Source organism: Natator depressus, chromosome 1 (genome assembly GCF_965152275.1).
Source record: "Natator depressus isolate rNatDep1 chromosome 1, rNatDep2.hap1, whole genome shotgun sequence".
Taxonomy (NCBI): Eukaryota; Metazoa; Chordata; order Testudines; family Cheloniidae; genus Natator; species Natator depressus.
In genome coordinates, this window is record NC_134234.1 from 342719230 (window position 1) to 342739123 (window position 19894).

Consider the following 19894-nt stretch of genomic DNA (forward strand, 5'->3'; position numbering starts at 1 on the left):
TTTTTAAAACTTCTGAAGAGTAATTTAACAGAAAACTATTCTCATTATGTTTTATCATAAATATTTTAATATCACTCCTTCCCTGAAAACTATGTCAATGACAGTGCAGAATTCTACATTCTCTATTAATTTCTAGTGATTTTAAGGGCAATTGCTATGGAATCCTATTACATTTCTATTGAAATCTACTAGTTTAATCTGTATTAAAGTCTACAGGGCTTTTCCATAAAGTAAAGACTATATCTAAGCTGAATTTAGTTTTACATTTAAAACATCTTTTAGGATCCCATATTCTCTAGAGGGCCTTTGTATAATGGCAGCTGCAAGTTCTGAAGTGTGAAGGGAGAACCGCACCTGAAAGTGATGCTCTATTATTTTGATTTTTAAGAACAAAATCTATTTTAAAATATACATAACAGTAATTTGAAGTCACAACGGCATTTTAAAATGTATTTAAATTCAATTTATTTAAAACAATTTAAAAAAATACTTAACAGTTATCTCACACTCCAGTTATCTCTCACACACACACACACACACCCCTGCATTTCTCAAATAGTTTGAGAAGGGAAGGCACCCACTCTTGGGAGCCTACCGTCTTGGTCATCCACCCCACATGGATCATGATGACTGTTAGTGAAATATATGTCATTTGTGTTTATGTATCAAACAGAGAAGTATATGTACATATGCATTCCATCTGTGATAGACCAGTGAACTCCAGTGCAAGTGAGCGCACTGACACCCACTGGAGTTCACTGGTCTATCACAGGCCAAATGGGATGATCTCTAAGGGACACTGTTTTTTCTACAATGGTCCTCACTGTAATTTCTCGGCACTGATGGGTTGGGGGGGGGGGGGGGGCTTTTCTTTGTATAACTATTATGCACATGCTCTCTAAGATGTAGAATCAGACATCTTGCAAATCAAAATATCACACATACACCCCTCTTGCCCTCACCACAAGTGTTGTTACTTGAGTATATTAGTGAAATATATATTTTGGGCCCACTCCTGTCACTCTCATTCCTTTCTTGGGTAGCAATCCCACCAACTTCCACAGGCATGTAGCCTTAATAAGGATAGCAGGATTGGGCCCTCAGTGCATTAGCATGTGCTTATCTACCCCACACCCATGATTGTTACTCTAATATGTACCTGTGAATTTGACCATACATATGCAAATTTAACACACCCACGGGTACATTTACGTCTGAATTCTACTACTCTTCACTCATAAAAGTGAGAGGAAAAGACAGACAGACAAATGTATCCCTCTTTGCTCTAAGAAATAGCACACGTGATCAGAACACCTACAGAAACAATCCATAACGCCAGCCAGCAGCTTAATCCCAACATTCCAAACTACCACCACAAAAATTAACTCACCTGTGGAATTTTCTGTTAGACTCCACTTGCAACCTGAACAGTCTGCTGCTAGGAAGCCTGACAATAAAATGCAAGTATAAAATGCTGAACAAAGGGCAAAAATATTGCAGGGGGTGGTATAACCAGAATAGCCCATGTACGGACAAGGAATATGCCCTCTTCACTCCACTTGTGAAGGACAACAACTGAACAGAAGTCATTCTTGCCCTTCATGGAATTAAAAGCCATATTCAGTGTCCACATATGGAGTATCACTAAAATATTAGATACGCTAAGACTATATATTTCTAACTATATTTTACATTGCATAAACAGTTTAGGGGCAGGGAGTGTGCAATTATCACAGATGATCCCAGGTATTAATACTCTCTATCAGATCATTAGTGCAAAACCTTTCACCAGGAAGGAGATTTCTTGCTAATATTTAGATCAGTGATATAATCAGGCCACAGAAAGCCTGACAGGCAGGGGCTGCTGTATGTTCCTAACAGCTATGGTCCCCATCTGTTAATGCTCTCCCCTCCACTCCCAGAGAAAGTGTGTGTGTGAGGTGAAAATGAAACAAAACAAAACACACAAAACAAAACAAAACCAGACAGACACATGACCAAAGATGGATGCCAAACTGGGACTTCTCCACATCCCAGAAAGTTCCTAAAATCCAGGTTCTCTCCCCATCTGACCCACCAGTCACTTTAAACAAAAAAGATAAACTAGTCTTGAACAATTTTTTCAAGTTACAACAGACTTAAATCTAAATGAGTTTCAAAAGTTAGGGTACACTTCACACTAGGATCACATATGAACACCAGCATTAGCACACACTGTCGAGCATTTAATACGTGAAGGTATAAAGCAACTATTGTTCAGGGAGTAGAGTAATATGTAACCAGATACTCTCTGGGTTCATCTAAAAGATGCCTTTCCGAGCATTTCACTGGCTTGTTCAGCAGTGAACATATTTCTGCGAACACACAGAGCTACATTCATGGCTGACATACAGGCCAAGATATGCAGGTTCTTTTCTTCACTCACTTTTGTGTGTGTTAGAAATGAAGTAAACCTGTGTTCATCAGTGCAATAGGCTCATGTTAACTGTTCCTTATGGTTAATTGAGTGCCTACGGTTGGTTTTACTTAGAACCCCATTTTGATGTTTTCTCTTAGGCCAATCCAATGGTATTTGATTTAAAGGCAGAAGACGGATACTGTAAAATTGCCATCATGAGGTTCTCTATTAATCCTCACTCAATGGCTCTGAGATCAAATTGGCTCAGTTAACCCGCCAAATAACGTTTTCCTGCCTGTACTGCAAATTCCGTGTGGAATCCAAAAGCGCACCCGGGGCCTGACTCTTCAGTCACCCTTCCGCAATAAAGGACAATTCTGACTGTGGAACATGAAGGGGAGTGAGATAACATCTTCTACCTCACCACCTTGTCTCTCTAACATCCTGGGACCGACACAGCCCCAACAACACTGTACACAACTGTGGAGCATGCAGCAGACTAGAATCCAGCTCCCTCTCATGGAATTCTACCAGCTCCATGGGGGTCTTCACTCGGGAACAGAGATGTGTTCTTTTGAGTTTGCTAACTGGAGTCAACTAACGTGAAGTAAAATTCTAGCAAAGGCATGATATGCAAATTGCTTTGTCTTCACTAGGATTTCACTTCATGTTAGTTAACTAACTCGAGTTAAGAACACACTTTTTTCCTTGTGAAGACAAGGTCATTGAGAAAGTCCAAGCTTCCTGCCTTTTCTCCTCCAAAGTAACACCTAAAACTAACACCTATGCCCCCCACCTCCCTTCCAATAAAACAGTCCTGCTACAATGACCACATTCTGTTCTTTGTTCTGTTATGTGCCGGATTGCCACAGGCTATCCTTTCACTGCCTGTAGACGCTACATTTTTAGGGCAGGAGCCTGTTAGCTGTTTGGCACACATTCCCCACTGTACATGTCCTATGCACCTTCAGCACTGTAAGCAATAAATCAGAGTAAACACATGACTCAAAGCCATAGTAGGTGTAGCATAAGGGACAGTTTTTACAATCAACATTTTTTAAAACGCATTTTCTTGCCTTGTGTCTTTGTTGTGTAGCAGGTGGAGACTATTTATTTTTGGTACGCTACTGCCTTTGGCAGATGACTGCTATTTAACTCTGCATATCTGTTGATAAAAAAGGGTTTAGAGGCTGGGACTGATGACTAAAACATACATTTGTGTGTCATAAGCCACACACATCACAGGTTTTATTGAGTGTGGTTAGCTAGTATGGTACTAAGAAATTCTTGGGCGCGTGTTCACCTCAAGAGGGATCCACACAGACAAATACTCAAAGAAGAATTAAGCAGCCCCTTCCATAAGAGGTCTGTTTGTTCTCTACCTCACGGCAGTGGTTCTGAACCACAGGTACATTTACCTCTGGGGCTACACAGATGTCTTCCAGTGAGTACTCAGCTCATCTAGATCAGTGCTTCTCAACCTGGAGGCTGCAACCACCGGGGGGAGGAGGGGTGCGGTGCAGGATGGCTTTAGGGGTGGCAAGCAGGATCCCACAAAGCTAAGTTACATGCTTCAGCTCTGGGCGGCGGGACTTGGGCTTCAGACAAGGCTCACAAGTGAAAAACAGGTTCAAGTATCACACTAAAATGTAAGTACAATATTTATATTCCAATTGATTTATTTTATAATTATGTGGTAAAATGAGAAAGTCAGCACTTTCTTCAGTAATAGTGTGCTGAGACCCTTTTGTATTTTTATGTCTGAGTTTGTAAGCAAGTAGTTTTTAAGTGAGGTGAAACTTGGGGTATGCAAGACCACTCCTGAAAGGGGTACAGTAGTCTTGAAAGTTTGAAAACCATTGCCTTAAGGGACAACAGAACAGGTTAAAAATTCTGGTTGATACAGGAACAGAAAGAAGTAACTCCCAGTGTTGAAGAAATAATTCTGTTATAAATATTGACAGGTAACATTTTCAAAAGCTCAATGTCTTAGAAGCCCTAGTTCCATTTTCAAAAGTGAGATAGCACTTTTAGAATCTAATTCCTATATTGCATTTAGACTTCCTGAGTGCCTGTCATATCCGAAATGGGACTTAATGTGTTTTGAAATTCTTACCCAAGAATCTCAGTACAAATGCATTTTTTAAGATGACACATTGTGATTTAAAAGCTAGCAGTGGGTTAAATTCATTGAGGATGTAACTCCATTGACTTGTTGACTCCAGTGACTTCAAGGGAGTTGAACCAGAACTTAGACACAACAATCTACAAGATCACTGCCAATTTGGCTTGACCTATACTGAAAGTAAACACCCATGATTTCAGAGATTAAGGGGCAACAGAGCCATGAATACAGCTGCAATAAAATATATACATTTACATTCTAAAGTACAATGAACACACGGTTTTGTGCACATCAATCAGCATCTGCTAGAGCTTGAAAATACACAGAATTTGTTTTAGCAGGGGAGAAATTGGATGGCTCAGGGGAATAGAAAATAAGAGCCTCTCACCGACAGGTCTCCTGTTCAAATCTGTCCTAGCCAGTCATAACAGATGGCCACTTCTGAAGGCTGTTCAGTAACTTATGAACTGAGGGACTGTCTCAGTCAGTTTCCTAGTGGACAACTTGTCCATGTCACAAACACATGCTGTTGGCATTTTTGGCAGATCCAGTGGAGAAGCAAAAGATGATATAGGCAGGTAACAACTACTCTCTACCTGATAAAAGGAGCTCCCGCCAGAAGAGGGTTGAATCAGATCAATGGGATCGTATGTAGGAAGATCATGCGGCAGCTGCCTTTGCGACACCTATTTTCAGAGTCTCAACAACTGAAGATTAGACAACTTAGTTCACGATTGCCTCCTGCGCTTTGTTCCTTGTAAGCAGGATCCTATGAATATTTACCAAGCTTCCCCTGGAAGATGCTTTGAGTTTGCTGACTAAAATCACCGGGGGAGGTAGAGAGGAGGAAATTGAAGGATCCTCAGAACTCCAAGACCAGGAGGAGCCACACACATTCTCTCCTTGAAAACGGAGAGAAAATTACTGTGATCTCAAGACCAACTATGGGAATAGTAAATGGTGCCATGATCAATTCTGAACAAATTCCAAGCTAATGTCCTTTCTCTGGGTCTCCCAGTGTCTCTGTGCTTTAGCCTGGGAGCTCTTGGGGCAAGGGCTTTCTATCAGCATAGGGTACGCTGTCAGCACTTAATTGGTGTGGAATCCAAGACACCATGTGTACAGCTGTTATTTTGTAGAACATTCTAGTCTAGGAATAGCAGCTAGTGAGTAGCCTCCCTGGCAGAGAGGGCTATTTGAGAGTCCACAGAAGAAGAGTTATGTAGGATTGGAAGTTACCTCAAGAGTTATTTCTGCCCAGGAATAAATGAAGCCAAAGGAGTTCATTCTCAGTGAGGTGAGGATGGAGTCAAATTCAGATCTAGGCCTGTCCTTTACTGGAAAAGATCCAGGGGAAACTACTTTAGGAGCAATCGCTTTTTGCATCTCGTAATTTATTTTGCAGCTTCACACTGACTCAAAACCCCTTGTGCCCCCTCCACTGTGAGAGAGAAAGGGTTGCACAGCGACATCTGGAACTGCTCCAAGCACACTGCCCTCCTGACGGACTTGAGCAGCCAAGTAATTAGCACCCCTGTGCCATAGTAAAGCCCTATTTCCTGTCCAAGCGCGTTGCACACGGAAGCCTGACCCCCAAGGGGAAGACAGGCTCCTGGGGAGGGGCTTGAGTGGCTGTGTCATGCAGCCACAGATAGAATGCGTAAAGGTGGGTGGGTGGCAGTAGAAGTCGCCGCCCCAAGCCTTGTGTTATCATGCCAAAGTCTGCAGTGCGGAAAAATAGGCCGATTCCTCTTGCAATCTTCCTACACAGCTGGTTACTGCCTGCGGATTACTGCAGTCACATGAGCTGCTTTACAGCAAAGCCCAGCTGTCTTCATGAGCTGAGAAGGTCACTGGGAAGACACCCGGCTCAAGAGAGAAACATGCTGCCCTCCACAGGGCAGCTGAGGGCATGATTTGCTGCCAAAGGCAACAAGGGGCAGCAGCATTAACATTCCCCTCCTGGTCACAGGGCAAGAGAAAAATGGCTTCACATTCAAGCCTGTCATCGTGACCCACCCAATGACAGCAGAGAGCAAGTATTTGCCACCTATGTCAGTCTCACCCCATTCATTTGCTGGGCTGCAATGGGGGGGGGGGGGGAGCACAAGATGGTGGATTTGCCAGGAAGTGACAGAATGGTCAAGCTGGAATTTGCCAGTGGCTATTCCCAATTTGCATTTAGGATTTGAAAAATCGTATCAGATGACTGCTCCATAAGGTCTGGGTACTCTGTCTACAGCAGAGGCCAGTACTTGGTGATTCAGACAAAGGCCACACTGTGTTAACTAGCCATGCTGTTCACTGGGGTTGCAGAACATTCCTTCCTGACCCCTGTCATGATCTGCTGACACCTTGAGGCATGCGGACTGATCACTCCTTTCTTAGCACAAGTAGATAGAAATGTTACCCAGCCCCTTTTCAAAGCCAGCAGCAGCGCTTGACTCTTTAGGGAATAGCAACCAAAGGATGAAAGTGATACGTTCTATAAAAGCAGAAGCACAAACGTCCTGTGTGACCAGCTCATAAAATTAACTCCCAAACACATGCTGTCTTCACCACTATGCCATGCACACCGTTCTGGGCCCCACCTCTAATCCTTACTCACAGGAGTACTTCCATTGACTACAGTGAGATAGCTCACATGGGTAAGGGCTATGAGATTGGGCTCTTATTTAAGTCCTAGAGGCACAAGGTTTTTAAATCAGTCTGTGCTGCAGACTACATGATGAAGGCTACACTGACTGGGCCTTACTTTTTCTGGGGCGAAAGAGGAAGACTGGGTCTGACTCCACTGTGAAGGAACTTCAATTAACATACATGTCAAGGCTATTCCTCTCTTAAAGGGACAGATGTACAAACACGCTTCAGTGCTTGAAATTAAACTAAACAGAAATTTATTTGGGAAAGCCCCTGTTTGCAGCTTAACTTACAAGGGATTTCTTCTGCCTGCAGGGGACGTTTATAGGAGGAACCGTCTCACTTCGTAAGATGCCTTATACAGTTACAACAGCTTGCTGGGATTTGAGCCAGCTTCCCATTTGGATCAAATTGCATCCCTCTGCCACTGACATCCATTAAGAGCGAGCCTGTAGCTCAAAGCTGCCCTCAGGTTCGACTATTTTTCTCCCACCAAAGAAAACCCCCATAACATTTTCTAATGGACTCTTTACTCTTTTCCTAAAAACAGAGGGTGCCCAAACTTTGCCCAGCTAGTAGCCCTGTGGGCAACCTGCCAGGATTCCGAGAGCCATGCCCTGGTTGCGTCAAAAAATTCAGAGTGCAGCCAGCCTCATCAGAAACAGAGAGGCACAGAGATGGTAGAGCCCCTCCTGATTGGAACTGATTCAGGGTAACCACAGGCTGCACATCAGTGTCCTGTGGGCCACGGTTATACCTCGGCATCACTTCAGTCAAGTCTGCCTTCAAGGGGAGAGTACGGGTAGAAAAATGATAATGCAGCTAAGGGCATACAAGGCCCGGAAGAAGGCTCTCAACATGTGGTCTGAGGGAAGATCTGCTTCTCCCAGGAATTATATCAGCCACCATGGAGCCTGAAACTGCACCAAAAGGACCAGCAGCAGCAGGTGCTACTTCACTCCCCTCTATGCAGGACCCAGACACCAGAGGATCAGCAGGGATCAGAGAGCACAAGGACCAAAAGGTCCCCCTCCCTCCAAGTCTCCCTCTTGTGGGCTGGCACTCCCTTAGATACCTCACCAGCTGTCTGTTCATGGAGGCAGCTTGACTAGGCCCCTGAACAAAGGAGGGGGCTACTGCAGTACTTGTTCAAGGCTGCCTGATGACAGAGGATGGTGAGCAAGGAACTTTGGACAGTGAGAGTGGTGGAGAAGATTGAGTGAAGGGGCACTTTTTTGCATGGTGGCTGCTATTAGAATGGAAGCTCTTTGGGGGCAGGGACTGTGTCTTCCTATATGTTTGAGGAACCCTGAGCATATTTGGGCCATTGCCACAAGCAAAAAATATATGTTTGTAATCATATTTGGCATCAGAGTCGGGAACAGAGCCCCCCCTTTCCTAAAAGTGCGTAGAGCAGAGAGAGCTTGGCTGGAATTTAAGGAGCAGCTTTGGGGTTGATCTTGTTCTGCTGCCACAGTTAGACAAACCCTGCTTTGAACTTGTAAGCCAGGCAAAATGACTCTGGATGCCATTGCTGTGAGAAAGGGAGGGGATGCACCACTGGATGCTTTGCGGACAAAGCGCAGTACAGCCCAAGCACCGCAAAGCAAATTGCCCTTTGTTATTTAATTAGTGCAGCTCATCAGGATGACACCATCCAGCCCCACTCTTGGGGGGAAGCAGTAATGCTACCTTTTCTACATCGCTGAGCACTCACAGCTCCCTGTGGTCACAACTGTTTGAAAATGGACCCACGCGGTCCTGAGACTGGGATGTTCAGCTGAGGGGCTTTTTTCTTTGTAAGCATTTGTCCATCTAGCTCTGTCTCTCCACATGACACCGCATGGTGAGACATGCCAACTCAATAGTCTGTCATTCCCCACCCCCAAATAAGGCTGTTCCCCCATAATCACTCCTCCTCAGGCAAAAGCCTGAGACTGACTTGTCAAAGTTGCCTAAGTGAGTTAGGCACCCAAATCCCACTGTAATTCAACAGGATTTGGACATGTAACTCTTTCAAGCAACTTGGAAAAATCAGAGCGCTAGTGACACAGGGTGCATCGTCATTAGGAAGAAAGGAGTCGCGCTGAGGAGCCAGAACTCTTCCTGGCGTGATCGCACAGAAATGGTGGTTACATTTAGGGAGTGGGAAGCAGAACTGCTTTTAAATCTCGTGGCAGAAATGAAACCCACAAGCTGCGATTTTTAAGATGCAAATAAAACTAGAGGCCCAAGTAGATGCCGAGGTCTCACTGAGATCAGTGCGCTCTCTTCCAGCTCAGAGCAAAGGGGAACATATTGCAGTGATGATGAACGAGGAGGGTTGCTGTCTATTTCTTTAAATGTAATGTTAATGCCTTCTAATCAGCTTTAATTTTTAAACAGACCCAGCCCTCCTGTCCATTTCCCCTAATTCATGACACGTGGAAGGTAAATGGTCCTGTGCTTAAACCAGGACAGCATCAGCTGTGACAGCTGGAGGGACTGTAAGTCTCAACTGCCTGATAATAGGAGTGGATGTCAAAACTCTTTGGGGGGGGGGGGGGGGACCAGGGAGGGCAAGGGAGGTAGGGGAGATGCTACAAGGTCATCAGGGAGCTGGGAAGCAATGTTTTCAGACAAGGTATATAGTTCACTGCACTGATGGGAAAGTCTGTAAGGGGACGCATGGGGGGCGCGGGCACAGTCACCCCCCCCCCCCCGATTTACTGCTTGGCTTGTACTGAGCATGCGCAGTAACATTGCTGAAGCCGGCTGCCCTCACTCTGCCCCCCCCACTATCGGCAGGGCACGGGTCACCCCAAAGATACTAGAGATGCTCCAAGCAGCATTCAAGCTGCAAGGGGGCTTAGTGGGGACTCCCAACTGCTGACAGTTCACCCTCCTCTGTGGAAACTTGTAAACCATCGATAGCTCACAGAGATGCCTCTGAGAAGCAAGGGGTGTGTGTCTTTAAAATGTACCAGATTGCACCCAATAGATAATTAAACACAAATCCAAGCAAGAGATGACTACAGATGTCCCTATAGGGCCAATCCCTCTCTCCTTGCAAATGACTCAATTCAAACCCAGGTTGCAGAGATAAAAAGGGCAGCCTGAGAATTCAAGGGAGCTGCTGTGACAGAGTCATTTGTGTGACAGAAGCATCCAAACTGCAGGTGACACTCCCCACTCCCACCAAGCTGATGACAGTGGAAAGAAGAAAATGGAAGCGGGTATATCAGTTGCACTTTGCATTTATAAAGAGCCTTTCATCCAAGGATCTCAAAGCACAGCATAGGCCATTAAGACAACATTCCCCCAGGCAGGTATTACACCCAGAGTAAAATCGAGGCACCCAGAAGGTAAGCGGCTTGCCCAAGTTCACACAGCGGGAGAGCTAGGAATGGAACCTAGGCTTCCAGCTCCAGTCCCTGCTCTAACCACTAGACAAAACCTCCCTCCCTGTTGAAATCAAGGCCTTAGGAAAAGCTTGCTTAGATCGTGCGAGCCTGCAATGTGCCCATGCTTGTTCTTGGGGGACCAAGGTATTTGGATTAAAGGAGAAAGCAGGCATCCAGGGCAGTACACAATCGAGTTTTCGGCAAGGCTATTTTTAGCCCCAGTTGGTGGGCAGACACACATTAATGGCAGCAGCCATCTCATCACCAGTCCTATCCTGTCAAAGCAAAGGAGCGCAGCGCCCGGCACAGCCCAGTGCCAAAAAGCCAGCCGAAGATGGGGGTGCAGTCAGCGCTGGCAAAGATTAATGCTCAACAGCAAGTTAGGGCAGTGACAGGAGGAACACGCAATCCAACATCCTGGGTTTTAAAGTGGCAGCGTTTGCCTTGCAAAGGGGAGCAAACATTGTTCTGTGCTAGCAGGGCCCAGCAACACGTAAACAAGAATGGACAGTGCCAGTGGAATAGGGATCCCAGCCACTGAGTGCAATGAGTGTGGCAGTTCTCAGGCAACAATGCTTCCCATCCTCAGACCAGAGCATCAAAAGGCCCAGTCAGAGCTAATCTTTCACTGAAGTGCTGGGAGTCACTTTGGGAGGGAGAGGAAGCAGGCAGCACTGAGCCATTTGCCACATGTGATCAGAAGACTGCAATTCCTTCATCATGCAAAAAGCGACTTCCTGTTTACCTTGTGGTTTCTCCTAGTTTTGGATGCCAGCGGGGAAGGAGTGCAGGCATGGAGTGAGCGAGCATATGCAGAAAGTAGCCAATGCAAATCTTGCCAGTCATTTGACAAAGAAAATGCTGGCCCCTCCTGTCTTCTGGTCCATTCAGAAGCCATCTGCTACAATCATCTTCTGTGCTCCTTCTTCAGACCATGTTTGAATCCCCCTGCCTCAATGCATCAAATTCAAAGTACTACTTCTCAGACCCTACAAGAACTCTCTCCCCTGTCTTGTCCACGTATCTCTAATTAAGCCATTCCCCCGCTTCACTCAACACCCCATTTGGGCAATTTTCCCTGAAATCGAGACTTACAAGGGAAATATATTTTTAAAAGGTAGTTTGGCGTTTACACCAGATTAATGTGCAAGTTTCCCTTAATTTTTCATTGTGCAACGGGCCACCACAATAACCAGATCATCAGTGCTCTACACCTCCTTGCCCCTGAGGCATTCAAAGGCAAACACGGGTAATTTCTCATTCTACAAGTTTGCCCTACGTATTAGTCCCTTGATCTTTATTTTCATTCTGTAAGTCTTTGGGTGATAAACACAATGGGCCCCAGGCTCCTTTCCCACCATTCCTTTCCCTGATACACTTTGAATTGTAACTGTTTGTACAGAGCGTGACAGGACCCTAACTCTCCCCACATGTCTGGAGGTCCACCTGCTGCACTCACATGCTCTCCTGGGTCTCATCGGCATAGCCCTTTACACGGTGGCAGAAACAGGCTTCCACCTGGTGGCTGTTCCTTAGTTTGATCTTGCCCAGGAAGTACAGATCCCTCAAGCAAGCGGAGGAAATTTGCTGCATTTCATCTGATTTTTGTATCTCAGTCGCATCGCTAATTGCCATCACGTGGTGATAAGAAGCTGCAAGTGCCTGCCCCTTTGAAATGAGAAATACCCATCTAAATGCCTGTTTACCCTACGCTAATTTGTGAGGCATGCTTCTATACAGATGCCTATTTCCTTTGTTTGCAAAAGCACAGGGCTCGATAATCCCCCTTTGCTCACGTCAAACAGGCCTAATGCTCTCTCCCTGCTTTCATCACAGCCTGATAATCCTGCCTCGCCCTCGCCGGTAAGCCTGTCTCACTTCGGTCATGCTGAAAATTGTTACTGAGAAATTTACATCTCTTTGGCAGGCTCATCTTCATGCCCATCTGCACCCAGGACAGAAAACCAGCAGAAAAATTAGCATGATTAGCTGTCCTTCTAGCCAAACAGATGCCTAGACTGGAAAAGCAAAGGGTCTACATGTCAGAACTGAGAGGCACCAGCAAAGCTATAAGTGGAATGGAAGAGCAGGGGATGCTACCAGTCAGGATTGAGGTGCATCAGCAGAGATCTTTGTGGGGGTGGAGATGCACATTGGCTGCACCCAGCTCAAGGCAGTGTAATTAGTTCCCCGGTTTTCCCTTAGCTGTTTCTCTCTAAGATCAGTGCAAGCTTCCTTCCTGACAGCCCCAACTCTTTCCCCTGCTCCCAACCTCATGCGTTCTTTTAATCCACCCTCTTTAGTTGGGAATCCATACAAGTTAACTCATACAACCCTTCCTCTTCTTCCAGACTGCTGAAAAAGCCATTTATTCTGCAAAGCCTTCCAGCTGTAATGACCCCTGGCCACTCTGTGTTTGTAAATTGTTATATAATGGACCCACTGATGCTATTAGACTAAGCTCTGTGGGGCAGTGATTCTGGTCTGCCTTTGGCATATTATACCTCCTGGCCAAGGCTGTGTACAGTTATGGCCCTCTATAAATAATATGTAGGCACAAAATTCTACAATATTTAAAAATGAAACCCCATTGAGATGATCTCAAGCCCCAGATCCATTTAAAAAGGGAGGCTGCAACGTGAAGAGATCCAGTCAATGGAAACTGCACTGGCCGGCAGTGCTGCAGTCTCTCCTTCCCGACAGTCTTCAAGAGTCTGTCTCCCTGTCCCTATCCATCTAAACTAGGGCTGTTGATTAATCGCAGTTAACTCTCACGATTAACTAAAAAAATTTAATCATGGTTAATCGCAGTTTTAATTGCATTGTTAAACAACAGAATACCAATTGTAATTTATTAAATATTTTGGGTTTTTTTACATTTTCATATATATTTTATTCTGTATTGTAATTGAAATCAAAGTGTATATTTTTTATTTTAAATATTTGTACTGTAAAAATGATAAAAACAAAAGAAATAGTATTTTTCAATTCACCTCATACAAGTACCATAGTGCAATCTCTGTCATGAAAGTGCAATTTACGAATGCAGATTTTTTTTTTTTGCGGGTACATAACTGCACTCAAAAACAAAGCAATGTAAAATATCAGAGCCTACAAGTCCACTCAGTCCTACTTCTTGTTCAGCCAATCGCTAAGACAAACCAATTTGTTTACATTTACAGGACATAATGCTGCCCTCTTCTTATTTACAATGTCACCTGAAAATGAGAACAGGCATTTGCATGGCACTTTTGTAGCTGGCATTGCAAGGTATTTACGTGCCAGATATGCTAAACGTTCGTATGCCTCTTCATGCTTCGGCCACCATTTCAGAGGACATGCTTCCGTGCTGATGACGCTTGCTAAAAAAAACAATGCATTAATTAAATTTGTGACTGAGCTCCTTGGGGGAGAATTGTATATCCTCTGCTCTATTTCACCCACATTCTGCCATATATTTCATATAATAGCAGTCTCGGATGATGACCCAGCACATGTTGTTTATTTTAAAAACACTTTTACTGCAGATTTGACAAAACGCAAAGAAGGTACCAATGTGAGATCTCTTAGGATAGACACAGCACTCGACCCAAGATTTAAGAATCAGAAGTGCCGTTCAAAATCTGAGAGGGACGAGGTGTGGAACATGCTTTCAGAAGTCTTAAAAGAACAACACTCTGATGTGGAAACTACAGAACCCGAACCACCAAAAAAGAAAATTAATCTTCTGCTGGTGGCATCTGACTCAGATAATGAAAATGAACATGCGCCGGTGCGCTCTGCTTTGGATTGTTATCGAGTAGAACCGGTCATCAGCATGGACGCATGTCCTCTGGAATGGTGGTTGAAGCATGAAGGGACATATGAATCTTTAGCATAACTGGCACGTAAATATCTTGCGACACCAGCTACAACAGTGCCATGAGAACGCCTGTTCTCACTTTCAGGTGACATTGTAAGCAAGAAGCAGGCAGTATTATCTTCTGCAAATGTAAACAAACTTGTTTGTCTGAGTGATTGGATGAACAAGAAGTAGGACTGAGTGGACTTGCAGGCTCTAAAATTTTACATTGTTTTATTTTTGAATGTGTTATTTTTTGTACATAATTCTATATTTGTAAGTTCAACTTTCATGATAAACAGATTGCACTACAGTACTTGTATTAGGTGAATTGAAAAATACTATTTCTTTTGTTTTTTTACAGTGCAAATACTTGTAATAAAAAATATAAAGTAATCACTGTACACTTTGTATTCTGTTGTAATTGAAATCAATATATTTGAAAATATAGAAAACATCCAAAAATATTTAAATAAACGGTATTTATTCTCTTATTGTTTAACAGTGCAATTAACCGCACGATTAATCGCTATTTTTTAAATAGTGATTAATTTTATTAACTGCTTGACAGCCCTAATCTAAACACAGGCTTGGTCAGGCTCCTGCTACCAGCTACTGCACCTCCACGTGAATTAAACTGCTTCCCCTTCCACATGCTAGCAGGTGTTTAACCTTGCCCTACGCTTGCAATGGAGTCCATTTTCTCCTATCAGAGCCCTTTCCAATTCCAGCCAACTTTACACACAGATGTCACTACAGTCCCATTTGCCTGTCTAGATATCACAATATTTTCTTTCCAATTATTTAAGAACACGGCATTTGAGGCAACAGCTCAGACTGTTGGGTCATCAGCTCCAGTATCCTGACTGACAATACCAGGTACTCAGAAGAAGGAGAAACCCATCATGCACTTAGACAGTTTTACTCTGCAGTGAAGCAGGAGATTTGATTTCCCTTAGCTATAAATGTTACTGCTCATAAGATTATCCACAGCCCTTTTTCAGTCCAGCCACAGTACCAGACATTCTACCTCTGGCAATACTGAATTCAGCTCTAGTTCCTGGGGTGTCTAGGTACAAAGAGAAGTTTCCCCTTTATAATCAGCCTGTTTCTCCTGGAATACAGGTATCACCTCCTGACAGTAGATGGAAAAACAACAATATAATGGATGGACATAACACAACCAAACAAGGAGGGAAGAATTACATCTAATGGCTGAAGTAAAGGAATAGGAGTTAGGACACTTGGGTTCTATTCCCTGCTCTGTCAATGACTCTCTGTGTGACCTTGGGCAAGTCAGTTAAACTCTAATGTCTCCATTTAGCTATCAATACAACAGGGGTAACAACGGTCACACCACCACCTCCCTGAGAGGTATGGAAATCAATGTTTGTAAAGTGCTTTGGCATCCTGGCATGATAGGTGCTAGAGAAGGGTAAAGGATTTTTAGAGAGGAACATTTACTGGAAATATTAGTAAGCTCAGTCTTTGTTAGAATCAACTGGGCAAGGAGAATTTGTGGGTTAATTCAGCCGCTGATCTAAGATATCTTCCCCTTCTCCTTGCTGCAGCCAATCACATCCAATCACTCACATTTAATCTCCCACGGATGGAATTGCATTCTAACAGCTTATACTGATTGGTTGCATCAGATGAGTAAATGTTTATACCCCATCAGATCCTTACTCTGAAACCAGGGGAGAACTCAGACTAAAAAAGGTTTCAGAGTAACAGCCGTGTTAGTCTGTATTCGCAAAAAGAAAAGGAGTACTTGTGGCACCTTAGAGACTAACCAATTTATTTGAGCATAAGCTTTCATGAGCTACAGCTCACTTCATTCGATGAAGTGAGCTGTAGCTCACGAAAGCTTATGCTCAAATAAATTGGTTAGTCTCTAAGGTGCCACAAGTACTCCTTTTCTTTAGACTAAAAAAGCTAGATGCATAGGGTGGAGAAGGGTGAAACAAATTTTGAATGACAATACGGAAGCTGAAAATTCCTCTCCCTTGTCTGGAGATGGAGGGCAGACAGCGGGAATTGATATCAAAGTCGCCTTCCATCCCTACAGGGAGACGTATTAGCTGATTACATAATAAAACTAACTGCATGGTGCTTCCAAGTACTACTGCAGAGACAAAGACCTTCCCTTTAATGCCACCAGAGATTACAGCAATCAAAGAGGAGAGGAAACAAGGGGAGGGATTGTGGGTGAGGTTCTGCGCAGAGGAAAATGCCGCAAACAACAGTCTCTTTCCTAAATGCATTGTAAATCCCATCTGATTTCAAAGTCTGCTGTAAAAACTATCTTGCATTAAAATGATTTTAATGCTGGATGAATGAGGTAGAGTGACTCAGATCCTGAGGCGGGTGGGAGGAACTGTCCAGAGGAATCCAGACCATGAAAGCACTTTGGGAACAGACCGAAGGGAACATGCCTGACAGATTTGCTAACCCACTTTTTATTCTTAAAGGGACACCAGTGTGCTTTTCTAAATCTGACTGATTATAAAACCTTCTTGGAAGCTTGAAAACAACAGGTCATTTCTTTCTGGGCCCTTGTATTGACGAACACGGATTCCCTACAACCTTCGCACCAGGTTGCTGATGGAGCACTCCCCAACACAATTCTGTGGCTTCTTTTATGTTTTGGGGGACAATAGCATCCTCAAGTAAGTTAACAGTTTTAGAAACAGGGTTTGCAGGTTAATTTGTGCTCCCCTTTCAGGCTGGTTGACTCCATAGCAACAAAGCTAAATGCACCATTAGTGAAAGTTGCTACTGTTTTTTCCATTGTGTTCTTTGACAATAGAATGGTGATGTTTTAGAACATAAAGAACATTCCTAACCAATTATTTCAAGGTAGGTCAAATATGAGGCAACTATTAAAGGAGCTGCATTAGGTATGGAACAGACTAAAAGACAATGGCCATCACTTTGCAACCTGGTAATCCACTACTTTTTCCTTTGGCATTTATAATATTTAAAATAGTCCAATCCTTTAAAGCTGCATTTCCTTATAACTGAACACATGCCACACAGTTCTTAGGTGCAGACAGGTAAACATAACTTCAATTGCATTATCAAGTCTTTTTAATAACTAATGCCTTTCATCCCTGAATTTGGACAGCAATGCTTTGTTTACCTTGGCAGCTGAGCAAAGGCATAACAAGACCAAGGGACAGTTACATGTGGCTAGTTAGTATTAGCTACAAATGCTGATATTTGCCTAGGACAGAGGGACTCTGATTAGGGTCTCTAGGCACTCTGATAATATTAATAACCACTACCACAGCAACAATTGTGGTTGGCTAATTATAGTAGACACCACTCAGAACAGGCACTCAGATACTGTGAGGTGTACCACAGAAAGGCCTATAAAGAAAGCAAGCAACAGCCTGAACTGTGCTATGAAGAAAACAGGAAGAGTAGGGATGCATTCACTAGCGTGAAAGGTGCCACCAAAGCACATACACAGCATCATCGTGACAATTCTCCAGCAGCCAAAGAGGAGCATGTGAAAAAGTCCCACGGACGGCAAGGAAACCCTGGAGGGTAGCACCTTGCAGTCAACTCTCAGCCAAATTCCGCGGCCACCTCAAATTCCAAGGCCAACAAAGACCTTTTGAAAAGGTAAGAGGTGTATCGTGGTTCATGACGCTCCATAGTGGTGAAGCCTTCCTTACAGCAAAAAAGCCCAACATCCCAGGTAACTTTCCCTTGGAGGATCAACACTACCTTCTTGCTAAGCAAAACTCCTGGTTTGTTACAGCTCATATTGGGACTTTCTCCCTTTGTTTCTCGTACAGGTTGGGTTTGTTCTGACTCATCCCATCAGTCAGGACTTCAGGGTTTAAGTGGAAAACAAAATGAAATCCAATTAAATATCTGTCTGCTCTTACCATTAGCATCCTGGACTCCAGTAAGCGCTCCCACGGCTGCTGCAGTTTCACCAGACAGGACGATTTGCCCTCCCCCTTGAAGGGTGGCTTCTGCAAGCGTGGCGACAGCATGGGCAGCTGCTTCACTGCAAGCGGAAGGGACAAGAAAAAGAATGATTAGAAAAAGAGAGCAACTCAGCTCTGATGTGTTTGGCTTTAACCAAGTGCCACAGAAGGAGATCACACACGCCAGGGTGGCGAGAGCTCTCACCAGGCCAAAGGAACTGAAATGATCGTGTAGTGAACAATCTTAGAGTGGAAAAGGGGTGAGGAATGGACTAGATGAAATTGTCTAGATGAAAGGACTATAAGGTGGGTCACAGGCGCCAACTTCCTCTTTACCCGGGGGGGGTGCTCAACCCCCGCTCTGCTCAGGCCTGCCCCAACTCCACCCCTTCCTCGAAGCCCTCACCCCTCCTCCGCCCCCAGTCCTGTCCCTGCTCTGCCCCCAACACTCCTCTTCCCATCCCCTCCCCTGAGCATGCCCCATCCCTGCTCCTCCCCAACCCTCCCAGCTCCTCCTGCATGTCCTGAACAGCTGTTCTGCGACCTGCAGAGGCACTGGGAGGTAGGGGGAGGAGTTGACTGGCAGGGCTGCCAGTGGGCAGGAGGCACTGGGGCGGGAGGGGGAGAGCTTGGCTGACAGTGGGTGCTAAGCATCCATTACTTTTTTTCAGTGGGTATTCCAGGGGTGGAGCATATGCTCATAAAATCTGTGGATGGCACAAAGCTGGGAGTGGTTGCTATTAATTTGGAGGACAGGATTAGAATTCAAAATGACCTTGGACAAATTGGAGAATTGGTATGAAATCAACAGGATGAAATTCAATAAAGACAAGTGCAAAGTACTATACTTAGGAAATAAAAATCAAATGCACAACTACAAAATGCGGAATAAGTGGCTAGGCAGTTGTATAGTTGAAAAGGATCTTGGGTTTATAGTAGATCACAAATTGAATGATGTGATGCAGTTCCAAAATTGTTATATGTAAGACATGGGAGGTAATTGTCCTGCTCTACTCAACATGGGTGAGATTTCAGCTGGGCTACTGTGTCCAGTTCTGGGTGCCACAATTTGAGAAAAATGTGGACAAACTGGACAGAGTCCAGAGGAGAGCAACAAAAAAGAAAAGAAGTTTAGAAAACCTGACCTATTAAGGTTAACAAGTTAACTAAAACTGGGCATGTTTAGTCTTGAGAAAAGAAGACTGGCGGGGGTGGAGGGGCACACTGATAAAGTCTTCAAATATGTTCAGGGCTGTTATAAAGAGGACTGTGCTCAATTGTTCGCAATGTCCACTGAAGGTAGGAATCTATCAGGTTAATGTGCAGCAAGGGAGCTTTAGGTTAGATATTAGGAAAAATTTCCTAACTATAAGTAAGGGTAGTTAAGCTCTGAAATAGGCTGCCAAGGAAGGTTGTGGAATCTCTGTTATTTGAGGTTTTTAAGAACAAGTTAGCGAAATACCTGTCATGGATGGTCTAGGTCTACTTGGTCCTGCCTCAGCACAGGGGGCTGGATTAGATGACCTCTCAAGGCCCCCTCCAACCCTACCTCTCTAAGATTCT

General features: G+C 44.2%; 1 protein-coding gene across 4 annotated transcripts in view; it reads right to left on the reverse strand.

The window, feature by feature from the left end:
- Window positions 1–19894, reverse strand: part of NRF1 (nuclear respiratory factor 1) — a 106791-nt gene that overhangs the window by 16919 nt on the left and 69978 nt on the right. For 3 of the 4 annotated variants that reach the window (XM_074942731.1, XM_074942732.1, XM_074942733.1), the window contains 2 exons: window positions 18287–18411; window positions 1391–1447 (listed from right to left, as the gene is read on the reverse strand). In XM_074942731.1, the coding sequence (XP_074798832.1) occupies window positions 1391–1447; window positions 18287–18411 (182 nt within the window). The remainder of the gene's footprint in view (window positions 1–1390; window positions 1448–18286; window positions 18412–19894) is intronic. The other variant, XM_074942734.1, reaches the window with a different exon arrangement.